Raw genomic sequence first — 13408 nt, 5'->3', positions numbered from 1 at the left:
TATGTCCCCTCTATCGCAACATAATCTATCAAATCCTTTTCTGTTTGCATTGCTCTGTCCTGCAATTCTCTGCTTTGTCCTGCTTTAAACAGTTTTGGTATTGACAGGGGATTAAGAAATATTGTCCTTGGTGCCGAGCAAAACCTGGCTATTTAATGACTCAAGACAGTGGACCATGAAGCAGCATGCACATCACACCTCACGTAAATTAAACGTGACTAGGAAAGACCTGACCATTCTGGCCTAGAAGACTACCGTCAGACATGGCAGACTAACTCGCACGCACAGAGATGTTTTCATAAGAGATTTAAGTCGTATGAGGGTATAAAAAAAGGGCTAGCAACAAGCCAACGGGTCTGAAGTTGGGAAATAATGGAATGTTTCGATTGGAATAAAGAATGTCACAATAATGTGTGTGCCTGGAAGGCAGGAGAGGGAGGCGCAGTGCCTTTGACTGTGTGACAGAGTGCTAGGGGGCCTGTGGCTTCTTGTGTGGCAGGTGGTTGGTAGGGATAATCCAGGTAAGTCTTTAATGCAGGAGTAAGGCGGGAGGAGGTGAGTTTGATGGGGGCGGGGGGAGAGGGAAGGAGGGAGGGAAAAGGCACGTGAAGTGATTACTAATTGTGGCCCGTTAATCCTGTCCAAGTCCCCACCTCCACTTCCTCCGACCGAGCGGAGACGGGTCTCCATCATAGCCGGGGCTGCTCGCAGAAGCCGTTTGCTGGGAGTAACGACGCGCTGAGCGAGGTGTCTGTTGACACCTTCTGTTGGGCCTGGTGGCGACACAGCATTCACTTTTTGGGACTAAACATAGAATGTTGCATCGCTCTTCTCTCCCTTTCTACCACCACTGCCTGCTCCGCTAACACCACTCACAATGGGAGAGAATCAGAAGGTAAGCATCATTAGTGCCGTGGATTACCTGAAAGGGCAAGACTCTGTTTTTTAGAGAGTTGCTTAAGTGGACTTTGTGCTCGCTAAGGCCGAGTCTGTGTAGTCTGAGAGGTTAGTCGGTATTGTGTTCTTTAGGAGGTACTAACTGTTGTAAATACTGTCTTCGCCAACCCAAAGAACCTAAAGCTTCTGACAGCCATGCGCATGTTTATCCTCATTAACTCAGAGGATATATCCTAAAAATCTGTTGCAACCCTCAGTGGTCTTTTTCTTTGTGTATGGTCATAGTTCAGACTAATTTCCCAGTGTGTATACTACTCTTGTGTATAGCTTATAAAGTATAACCTTTAACAGCATTGTCTTTTAAACTAAAGCTTGTTGATGGTGAAAGGCCATCATACCTGATGTATTTGTATACAGACATAATGACCTGTACCTGAACTCTTATGAGACATGTGACCCCATGTGGCATAATTCTCTTTCAGGGTTTGTTCTCAGTCATTGAGAAACTGAAGGGCACCACAGCATTGGAGTTCCGGATAGTTCTCCTTGGCCTGGATAACGCTGGTAAAACTACCTTACTGAAACAACTCGCCTCAGAGGATGTCAACACCATCACACCCACTCAGGTAAAGACGTGAGTGAGGTTGTATAGCGTGTCAGGTTGTTTTGTGTGTGTTGGGCACCAAGTACTGTTCTCTCTCAAAAGCAAGCAAGGAAACTGTAGCTGTAGGTTTTATTCCATGTGGATATAGGCCACAAATCCTGGCAACACCCCAGCTTACATAAGCGGACACCGAGGTCAGGTTAGGAAATTACAGTGGCCCGTTGCTAAGTGTCAGACTTGTTTTCCCCGGTGGTTCCTCAAGTCTGGCACGAGCCTCACATGCTTGTGACACTTGCCCAGAATACCTTAGCTACTTTCAGTACCTCTTCACAACGCAATCTAGACAAATAAAGGACCCAGTGGATGTTTTTTGATTATGGTACATCGCTAAGCATGCAGCAAAGACGTCTTCCAGCATTGTATTCTCATTCTGACAACTAGAAGAATATCTTGTTTAAGTCAATTGGCCAGGTCAACATTCATATGGTTACATGGTGGTCAGGCCTCAACAACAACGACAACAAAAAGTCACAGTTGTATTGTGGTATTTCTGATTTTCACCATTAGCTTCCTTAGAACTCATTTTCACGTCTGAAAGAGAATCCTGTTTCAATCGTAACGGCATCCTAGACTCATCAAGAGAGCACCAGGGAGATCAAAAACCTTATTAGGTTGCAAGCTGACATCATGGGAGTCATGCTCGGCTTCTTCAAGCCACCTCAATCTGAACCACAAAGCCCCCATTACCTAAAACTATGATCGTCTATACTTTCCTGTAAGCTGGCTGAGATCAAATCTAAAAATATACACAGAATGGCAATATATGAGATTCATTTCATAATTCTGTTTCAGCACTGTTTAAATTGCCTTTAAAAAAATGTGCATACCTTTGCGATGTGCATATTTCCATTTTGCTATGACAAAACTGTTCAATTCCACGTATTCTCTCCAGCTTAATGAGTTTGTGGAAGTTGCTGTTGTTTCACAAGAAATGTGGCTAACTTTCAATGCCAACGGTTCTTTTCTTAGTGTTTCACATCACAACAAAATTGAGCCTAATCAGCATTTGCTTTCTCTGTTAATTAACACGCACCTATTATAAAACTCAAAGCATGCCTCCCAGAATAGAGACGAGCCCGTGACTCTAATCCTGCAGTTGAAGATTACCTATCCCATAAAGTCGGTGGAGAAGGAGGCTACTTAAAGGCAGAGTAAAAATAGAAATATATTTAAAACACTGCCACCTCTATCTCTGGTCATGCCAAGATGTTGGTCCCAATAACAAATACTTGGACTCCTGTGCAAAAACAAGTAACGATTCATTCCATCAGGCAGACATTGAGGGTCATGATGTTGTCCCACTACCATAATGTTTTATCAACCCAACTGCTGTCTTACTCCACCAGGGCTTCAACATTAAGAGCGTGACATCCCATGGCATGAAGCTCAACGTCTGGGACATTGGAGGGCAGCGAAAGATCCGCACTTTCTGGAAAAAGTACTTGGAAAACACAGACTTACTGGTGTGTTGAAAATATTTCACTTTTAAGCTCACTTATACACACTGTCTGTAGTATGTACAAGGAAACAAAGCAAGATTCAATGAGGACCACAATTTTTTCTCTAACCCTTGTGTCCATGACATGTATTAAGCCATTGTACCTTCTTCTAATCACTTTTAGATCTATGTCATTGACAGCGCAGACAAGAAGAGGTTTGAAGAGACAGGGGTGGTAAGACTAGCATTATTAAAAGCTGGCATTATTAATTCACGCAGAATCACTAAGAGTTGGAACAGCCTCCCGGACCACTTAAGGGCAACACACAGACACTGGACTGTTTAAAGACTGGCCTAAAAACCTTTTTATTCAGAAAGGCATTTCCTACTTTTTTAAAAACGTATCATTTTCCTAAACTGTGCTTTTGCTGAGAGCTGTTTCTTAGCACTCTGAGATTCTACTTGAATGAAGAGTGCTCAACAAATAAAATGAATTATTATTATTAGTCTACTAGTCTTCCAAGTACCTGATCCTCACCCTTTCATCACAGGAGCTTTCCGAGTTGATCGAAGAGGAGAACCTGAAGGGTGTGCCCATACTCATTTTTGCCAACAAGCAAGACCTGGCCACGGCATCCCCTGCCGCCGAGATTGCAGAAGGACTCAACCTGCACACATACCGAGACCGCGAGTGGCAGATCCAGGCCTGCTCTGCTGTGTCCTCCGAGGGAGTACAGGTGGGCACCGGCAGGCATGGTCCTCACAGCCAAACCTAAGAACATATACAGTACCAGTCAAAAGTTTGGACACACCTTTCATTTTTTTGAGAAGTGTTTTCTTTACTTTTATTATTTTCTACATTGTAGATTAATACTGAAGAAATTTAAACTACAAAAAAAAACATATGGAACAAAAACAGTGTTATCTACCATGTAGAAAATGATAAAAGTAAAGAAAAAACTTCAAAAAATGAGGTGTGTCCAAACTTTTGACTAGTACTGTACAGGCCAACAGCCAATCAGGGCAGAAACATTGCAGGGCATACTGCTTTGCACACGGCACTCTTCAACGTCAGAGTAGATCAAATCAGCCTTAACTGTAATACTATCTGCAGTATGACCAGACAGAGTTGGCCTATACTGTTATTCTTACTTCAGCCCTCTGTCTTGCCAGTCAGAACACAATATGTATGCACTATATGTATAGCACCACATGAGAAGGCCATATTACAACTGGGAGGCTGACTGCACAAAAGATATATTGGAATGATGTTGTGTGGTTCCACAAACAGACATTACACGTCCCTCCAAAACATCAGAGCTATGACTCACGGCCGTATGATTTGAAGGGATGATGGAGGAATGCTGGAGTCTATAGTCAATACAAAGTCAATTCTGTTGCTTCCTGAGATCAAATTGCAGAGCGAACAGATAGTGTGAAAGAATACTTGTCATTGCTGTGTCACATTTGTCTGCCATATTTCTGAAATTTAAATCTGTATCGTGTTTGATTATATCCTCTTTTTTTACCCTGTCTCATTACAGGATGGCATGAACTGGATCAGCAACAACATTGCAAATAAGAGGAAGGTTGAATGAATGAATATCATTTGTTCCCAAAGTAATTTTATACTTCACAACCCCAATTTGTCCTATTTGTCAGAGCATAACAAAAGAAACACTATTTTGTAAGTATTTTTTGTACGAACCTCAAAGCTCAGAATGCGATAAATCCAGTCGTTGTAGCATTTGCTGGCTTAAGAGTTTCCACATACTGAGGTCAACAAAGAAACAAATCAAAACGGACCCCTACTGCACGAGCCAACAGGTTGTACTCCTCTTCTCTTCAGTCAAAACCTGAGATCAAGAGCAGTTTTTTCTCTGGCTTTGTTTATAGTCTCTGAATGGGTGACTGTCCCTGTCTAGAGGGCTCTGAAACATGAAATGTAAGTTGATTGAAGCATCAGAAATGTTGGAGGGTGGAAAGGTTTAGTATGGTGTCTGTCAAAAAAAAGACTAGAAACTGTGTTTAGTTGTTATATCTGTGTGTACATGAACTACCCGCTACGACATGACCCTTTACCTAATCCAACCCTAACCTTTCTTATAATAGCCTGTCAGTTATAGTTCAGTGGACATGTGATAACACATAATTATTTAAAGACTGTATTATGTAGAGTGTACAATGAAATTGTGTCTCTGCAATGTTTGTGACATTATGTGAACTTATACTGTGACATTAAATTTCTCTAGTTCTTTACAAGCTCCTGTATACTTTGTGAATGTTACACTGTAATGACGAGATAAAGGCAGACCACAAGTCTGTAATCACTTTAAATCAAATTGTGTTTTATATTCTATTGCTTTGAAAATCAACTCCTACTGTCATATATTTACAACTGCTCATGTAATATATTTTAATGGGCCAAGAGGTTACTGTGGGTAATTGACAGTGCTAGCTGAGAGAATAAAGCTGAATGGATAAATGAATAGGGAGAAAGAGGGACAGAAAGAATAGAAGAGAAAAGTAAAAAAGCAAGTCTTGGCAATTGCTTGGGTCCACACACCCGTCATGTTCCTTGGTGCCCCAGATTTAGGCATGAGTCAGACCTTGGAGATGCATCTGTGGTTTTCAGCACGCCATGTCTGTTCTGGCCCAAGGATCAGGTTTTTACTGACCAGGAAGTGGAGGGTCCACATCGATAATCTCCCGTCCATTAGCCTTAAGCACACCACTGACTAAATTAAGCCGGTGATCTAACCTTTTAACTCCAGCCACGCTTAGCTTGGTCAGCTGACGGTCTCTCCCAGACAAGAGACTCTGGGCTGCAGCTAGGGACATGTCAGTCATCACAAGGATACAGTCCTCCTCCAAACACACAGGTATGCTGAGAAAAATCCATGGATTTTTTTGACACAACTTCTGAATGCATGTAATTGCAAGGGCAGTCTAATCTATTAATCTAATTCCAATAGATGATTTAGTAAAATATGCTGCATGAGGTGTGTTCTAATTTTTTTGTCTGCCGAGATTAATCTTGAACAATTATATATTTATTGACTGCCTACTTATTACAGATCTTCAGTTTGAATCGAAAGAGAATCGCTTTCATTAGGAAAAATGGCTTTTCATGTAATGCATCAATATTGGCTCACACTTCAGAAACGTAATAGTAACTCTACTAAAATGAAATTAAGTAGCTCACTCTACCAAATGAAATCTTTTCGCCCATGACTGAAGAGTTAACTCAAAAAGGCCAAAATGGAGGTTCCTTACCTGGAGAGGCTGAGGAGACAAAACATTTTGAAAGCAAGCTCAGCTGTTCAAGGAGGTATGGCACTGCTCTCAATCCACGACATAACTGTCATAAGAAGGACAAAAACATTGTATTGTAAAAATGAAACTTTAAATCATGAGTTGCGGTCTCTAGCTTAGCAATCCTCCAATATTTCATCTCATCGACAATGAAAAAAGAAAATATTTAAAAGTACTACAGACTAGTGTTTCATGCTAACGTCACACCTAAGCAACAGCTCAGGGAAACTCACTAATAGTAAAGACCGTTGAAAGAGATATGAACAGATTTATTAAGGCATTTGGGGACATACTAACCCGACTGACACTGGTTCTCTCCATAGCAGTCTGAGCAGAATGGCGCTCCGAGCAAAACAGGCCCACATGGCGACAAGGAGAACTGCAGCAACCAGATCGGCACCAGTCAGCCGGGAAAGGCCAGCCTGGTGAGCACACTGAAACAGACAGTAGCCAGGAAAGGAAACCCCAATGTTCTTGCTCCAGGTGAATATACTCTCTGCAGCTCTGCTGTTTGAAATATTCAAACGTTTGTTTTTAGCAACTTGAAAACTCCCTTTTAAAAAACCCAATCCACACTGCGTTTAAAAAAAATACTCATTTACTTGTTTGCCCTCTGGAAGGTTACTCCGGCCCGCTAACAGAGGTCCCCTACGAGAGGTTCAACGTCACCATCATCCCCAAGTCCTACTGCTCACCGTGGCGACAAGAGCGCAGGGACTGTGACACTGTGGTGGCGTCCATCAGCGCTAACCTCCCTGACCTGCCATTCAAACTCACACCGGCCAACTACAAATGCTTCAACAGGTTGGTATGCCATTCAAGCACACACCGGCCAACTACAAATGCTTCAACAGGTTAGTTCGCCATTCAAGCTCACACCGGCCAACTTCAAATGCTTCAACAGGTTAGTACGCCCCAAGCACACACCAGCCAACAACAAATGCTTCAACAGGTTAGTCCGCCATTCAAGCTCACACTGGCCAACTACAAATGCTTCAACAGGTTAGTCCGCCATTCAAGCTCACACCAAGTTAACTTCTAATACTTTGTCACAATCTTAAAAAGGGGTTTGAGATCATTAGATGTAATGGCTGCACCTGACATTGGGCCTACTCTTTAGAACTGACATGATATGACAACAATGTTTTTTCCCTGAGAGTCTGGCTGCTTACACTCAATAAAAGCCCACACAATATAAGCTATTAGTATCACTGAGATGGTAACCAAGGATCAACGAGATGGTAACCAGGAAAGGCTTTCTGTCTGTCCCTTAGGGCTCCGACGCCTTTTGGAGGGACGGCAGGTAGTGTGAGGTCATTTCCCCTGCCAGGGTTCGAGCTCGATCAGGCATACACAGAGTCCAGCATGACCCTGGAGCGCCTGTGTGACCGGCCCAACTTCAACCGCAGACCGCAGGGCTGGGTCACCCAGTACACGGTCGAGTCTGCTGACCTATGAGGATGTTGTGCTGCGCTTGTGACTGAATGACACTGACTGCACTTGGCCCGCTGAGTTCAGAAGAGGATTACAGCACGAGACGCAACATGGCAGCCGATTTAAGGCGTCTACCAAAACGCTGAATGGCAACTGTACTGTCTGGATTTTAGGAGCACAGAAAGGGCTGCTCTAGTCAAAGAGAGAAGGGCTTTACAGACGAATTATTTAAGTGCTTTAAAAAAAAAAATACTATTTCATGACAAATAAGCAAAACTAGAAAAAACTTTCACAAAATGAAAGGATTTAATGTTACAATGATGTCACATAGCAAAATTGTTAAAACAATACACAGATGAATGCATTTTTCATATCACAAAACAGTTTTTAATGACGCTTGGATTGATCCACATAGGACAACATACAGACTACAATTGGACAGGCAGTGACGGCTGTATCCATTTCCCTATTCTGAAACAGTTCTAACTCAGGTCCTAGACTAGAGTGGCTCTCTCTCCACCTTGTGGACAATATTTATTACTACACCCAAATTATGATATAAAGAGCCAAATGTTCACCAACCTCCAGAAAGTCTCAGATTACCATATCAGACTGAATATAGAGTTTAAAAGCTGCCTGGTTGTAAAATGTAGAAATTAAAAAAACGCAAGCCACCTGGGTCCTGTTTGTTACATCCACATCCTCCCTCTGCAGTGAGACAAGCCTCACAGCGGGACAAACACTATTAGATCATGGCAAAAGGAATCATTTTTAGAGAGTAATTCGTTCATGGTCATATTCAACCTTCGGAGTAAACGACAAACAAACAAGCCCAGAAAAAAAGACTAAGATGTACACATTTGATAATTTAAATTTGAGCTTGCTTCTCTTATGGGTACCAGGGAGTCACTGCTTTAATCAAATAAATGAAAACACGTCCTACCGGAATAGGAAAATAAACTAAACCCCATACGGAGGAGGAAAAACACATGTAAAATAAGTAAAGGGATGTCATTAATGAAATTGATGCCAAAGTTCACAGCAGTGTTTCCTAAGTACACCGTCCCTATTGTCCTCCATGGCGAGCAGCATGAGCGGCATGGGCGCCCATGCGCTGAGGATCCTGGGAAGGGTAGTGGACCGGACCTGGAAGCCTTAATGGCATGGGCGGGGGCATAGGAGCCATGCCATCCATAGAGTGGAACATTGGAGGACCAAAGCCTGCAAAACAGAGCAGAGGGATACAGGTTACTACTGGGTACTACACGCCCTCAAATCTGTGCCATGAAAATCTCTGGAAAATCCTGTCTTACAGGGTCACCACACAAAGATTTAATTAAAAAAAAACTTTTATTAGTTGGCTAATTTCCTGTACTCTGTACCCTTCTCCCAAAGAAGTCTCCCATCATTTTCACAGTCGATTAAACACCTCCCATTACCACATCACAGCACTAATCCTGCCACCTATTACATGTGAAGTCAGGCAGAGGGTGTCCTACCTGGAGGTGGGGGCAGTGTGACCCCTGGTGGAGGCGGCAGCCCCATGTTCATCACTGTAGGGGCACTGCTGGGGCCCAGGTTGAAGTAATTGGCGGGGCCTTCCTCTTCGGACACAGGTGGCGGAGGCAATGCTAGAAAGGGTTAAATCAGAAAATCAATAATTAGATTTTTTTTTTTAGAAACAGGATCACATTAAGCTGGTCCTTCAAGATATGTTCTCTGTAATTACATTGAATCCATGCACATGTATGCATTTACGTACAAAAGGCCTAATTTATAAACCTTATTCGGTATACAGCTAAATCTATACGCTTAACAAAAGGAGAGCAGAGTTTCTGCATAGAATGCTAATGCACATTTTCCATGTTCTTGGTTAGGAGTTGCTCACCTCCAGGAAGACCTGGCACCGGTTCCAGTCGCATGCCACCTTCAGCCACTCCGTCTTTTTCTCTCTCCTTTCCTCGAGATCCCTGGGACCTTGGACACACAGAGAGACACACACACACACACATTAACTTCCATGGAATGGTTCTACAGCAGTTAAGTCAGACATATAATGTGACACTCTCCATAATATTCCAGAATTTGTCAATTGAGCCATAGTTTTAACCTTTTGATGGAAACCTAAATGATACAAAGAACAAACAAAAGGAAACTGACAACATGCAGCACCGAATTTAGTGACTTACACGTCATATACCATGAACCTAAAAGAACACGTCCCCCTGAAGGACAAACAATGAATGTCCGATCTTTACCTGCCCCACTTGACGTTGAGTCTGCGGCCATGGATGATCAGCTTGTTGAAGGACTTCTCTGCCGCTGACTCAGCAGCCCCGCGCGTAGCGAACTGGATGAAAGCACACTGCTGCCTGGGGACAACTGTGATGGTACGAATCTCCCCGAACTGGTAGAAGTGGTTCCTGCGCAGGGAGAAAAATATAAAATGTAGTTGGTTAAAAGCCCAGAACCTATTGAGTGAAACCGATTTACATTTTGACAGTCAGGTTCACCACATCAAAAAAAGCCGCAGTTTTATTGCAACAAAACAATAAATGGTACATTGCTAGAAATCAACGGCAATGCTGATTACTGATACAGTGCTTTGGAGAACACAAATAGATACATATCCATCACTCCCCATACCCCTATGCCATTTTATTTCTGAAAATGAATGCAATTTTACTAGAGGGACCAGTATATGAACACCGCACTTAGGAAAGCATGAGGAATACAACACAATCCATTTAAAAATAATTTTAAAAATAACAGTAAGCAGAAAAACAGACTAAATAATCCCACCTGAGTTCTGAGTCAGTGATGGTATCTCCTAGGCCTCCCACATAAAGAGTGGTAATGGTCTTGTCCTCTGGAGCATCGAGCCTCGGCATGGCAGATGCCCGCATCAAGAGTTTGTCAGCAACCGGGTCGTTGATGCCATAGTAACGGTCCTTGATGTTCTGGTCAGCCAGAGGGTCATCTGGATCAGTTGGTTTCTCATGTCTGTGGTTAAAAGAAAAAGGTGGGTACAACTTTCAAATCTAAGGTTACTAACCAACGTTGAAACACAACACACATGCTGGCATTAAGATCACCAAGGAAACTAAATAGTAAATACTTCAAGAAGATCAATACCACAATGACCAAAATTAAATATCAATTACACTATATTTTCAGCAACTAAATTCATATGATGATGTTTATTATATAGTGATATTTACTAATGAAATGCCCCATCCAATAAGCGTGTCTCACCTGTAAGGGCACTCCTCTCCTCTCTTGCACTCTCCCTTCACCCAGAAGGAACAGATGTGTGGCCTGTTTCTCTTGTAGTAGGGCGTGGTGCGGGCAAGCTTCAGGAGCATATCACTGGAGCTCTGTGCCTTACCAAGTGCTCCAACCGCCCTCGTCCCATCTGTGCTGGCAATCTGTCATTTATCATTCAACAACATGATGATTAGCCTACCGTTTATCTAGAAATGGCAACATTATGTTTGAGAAAAAACTACTTTGGCGATAACCAAACTATTTTAACATACACAGTCGGGGTTGGTAGTGTAACTTTTTTTGGGTTTACAGAATAATGGAGATGAGGAACACAACTGAGCTTGCTTTGATAAAATATTGTTGAATTTTGAATACCTGTGATTGTAGACAGAATCATGTTATTGACCACTAACCATTTTCATTTCATTTTATTTGTGAGGTTAATGAAAAATTACCTCTCTTTCCATATTCTGAGTGTAGTATTCTTTGTTCACATCTGACTTTGGCACTTCATCTTTGACGTTAAGGCCTGTGTCGCGGACCTGAATGGGCAAACCTGGAGGAAGAATTCAAACACTGAGCTCCTAAGAAAACTTGACATTTGTAACAGTTGCTTTGTAAATTGCCAGTGGAAACCATCGTACCATACTCAAGGTCCAGCAAGCAAGTCTGGCAGACATTCTTCATTTTGCTGCATGTCTGGCACACCTCAGTCTTCTTAAAGCGCATTCTCGTACCAGGGCACCAGCGGAACACAGTGAAGGGACGGGCACAAATCTAAGGAAGCACAATAAACATGTGAATGAAGGTGAAGTTACTTAGAAAAGCTTGGTGTGCCCTGTAGAATATTCTGAACTGCATCCATATAATGAGTACATGTATTGTGACCTTATGAGTGACGTCAGCGGAAATTAGATATCACCAGATATACGTGAGTCTTACGTTAATGCCGAAAATGATTGGCTTGATTAGCCTACCTACCTCCACGTTTGTTCAATAGAGAACTTTGCACTTAAATACTTTTTTTAGTGGACGTCAGTTTTTTACAGCATAAAATTAGTAGGAACTGAACTAACTGCAAACTAAAAATATTACAATCTTAATTATTTAGCTTAACCACATCCTTGTACTTACCTTGCACTCCTTTCCAAACTTCTCTTTGGTCTACAAGAATGAAAAAAGTGAACATGATCATTATTGTGACCCAAAGTGTGTTAACAACAAAAGGTTTTGTATCAATTTAAGGTACATACCATGCGAATGTAAGGATTCTCTCCAAGACATGTTTGGCAGAGAATTGGGAAGTCCTGAAACGAGGGGAAAACACGGCATAAAACAAAAGCCCGCTTGAAAACCAGTGCACAGTTTACGAAGTAAGGAAAAGAGTTTCGTTCAAATATGAGTGTTTAAACTACCACGATAAGGTGCATTATTTGAAAAAGATAGGTGATAATAGAAAACGTTAGCTAACTAGCTAGCATTGGCATGGCAGTATTTCATCGGGTAAAGGATGATGATCGGTTTAACACAGTTAACACAAACATTTGTTACAGAATTTGCATATTCATTAACACCCCTTATTTTTTGCCCAACAAATACAGTCAAATACTATATTTAAGTCATACCGCATCTTCCCAGTTTTGCCTGTTGTATGTGTTAGCTCCTAAAGACGTCGCCATTTTTCGCCAGGGGTGGACAAACAGGACGTGACGTAGTTCGACTCCTTCGTCTGCGAAGGACGGAGGCCCAAGAGTGTCATTGCCGTGCTAAAAAAAACGGCTGGTGGGATCTATAATAATAATAATAATGCGTTTTATTTGTATAGCACACTTTCATGTACAAAGATGTCTCAAGGTGCTTAACAGGGTCACAATAGCAATTTAAAACAGTGCATACAAAAACAATACAGAAAAGAAATAAAAAAAAAAACTGAAACCAGGACTTTAGGAGAAGGCAGATATAAAAAGATGGGTTTTGAGGTGGAATTTAAAAGTAGTGATGGAGTCCAAAGCCCTAATGTTCTCCGGGAGCTTGTTCCAGAGTCGTGGCCCCCAGCGAGGAGAAGGCACGATCTCCCATTCTGGACATATTTGTCCGGGGAACTGCAAGAAGGTTTGCTTGTCCGGACCTAAGAGTCCTTGGTGTGAGATGAGGAGATCCTGGAGATAGGCCGGACCGGTGGTGTTTATGGCCTTGTGAACTAGAAGTAGGACTTTGAAGTGTATTCTCTGGTTGATTGGAAGCCAGTGGAGGGAGTGGAGGACTGGGGTGATGTGCTCGGATCTCCTTGTATCTATGATAGCAACACAAACCCACGGTGGTTTTAAAACGTTGTTGTTGAACGCTGGGGGGCACATCTAAAGTTTGACCCCATCGCCATGTGAGCACAGCGG

The 13408-nt window shown here is 42.3% G+C and overlaps 3 protein-coding genes across 3 annotated transcripts; 2 read left to right on the top strand and 1 right to left on the bottom strand.

Annotated features, from left to right (window-relative positions):
- Positions 1–877: 877 nt before the first annotated feature.
- arl3l1 (ADP ribosylation factor like GTPase 3, like 1) lies at positions 878–4597 on the top strand (the record flags this gene model as incomplete). Its single annotated transcript, XM_080850843.1, has 6 exons — positions 878–895; positions 1380–1523; positions 2908–3024; positions 3184–3234; positions 3551–3736; positions 4544–4597. The coding sequence occupies 6 exons, from the start codon at positions 878–880 to the stop codon at positions 4595–4597; spliced, it is 570 nt and encodes a 189-aa protein (XP_080706969.1).
- Positions 4598–6260: 1663 nt separating this feature from the next.
- LOC308371460 (myozenin-2-like) lies at positions 6261–7797 on the top strand (the record flags this gene model as incomplete). The annotated part of the gene is made up of 4 exons (XM_080846361.1): positions 6261–6266; positions 6638–6797; positions 6935–7118; positions 7589–7797. 4 exons carry the CDS (start codon positions 6261–6263, stop codon positions 7770–7772), a joined length of 534 nt encoding a protein of 177 aa, XP_080702487.1. The 3' UTR covers positions 7773–7797.
- Positions 7798–7817: 20 nt separating this feature from the next.
- On the bottom strand, positions 7818–12723 carry rbm22 (RNA binding motif protein 22). The gene is made up of 11 exons (XM_080832019.1): positions 12641–12723; positions 12269–12322; positions 12150–12179; positions 11660–11792; positions 11471–11571; positions 11004–11176; positions 10551–10751; positions 10007–10171; positions 9637–9725; positions 9248–9379; positions 7818–8969 (listed from the first exon to the last, which is right to left on the bottom strand). The coding sequence occupies exons 1-11, from the start codon at positions 12692–12694 to the stop codon at positions 8815–8817; spliced, it is 1287 nt and encodes a 428-aa protein (XP_080688145.1). The 5' UTR covers positions 12695–12723; the 3' UTR covers positions 7818–8814.
- Positions 12724–13408: the final 685 nt, after the last annotated feature.

This window comes from Sprattus sprattus, assembly GCF_963457725.1.
Source record: "Sprattus sprattus genome assembly, chromosome: 1".
Lineage (NCBI taxonomy): Eukaryota > Metazoa > Chordata > Actinopteri > Clupeiformes > Clupeidae > Sprattus > Sprattus sprattus.
This window is presented reverse-complemented; position numbering and strand designations above follow the sequence as displayed.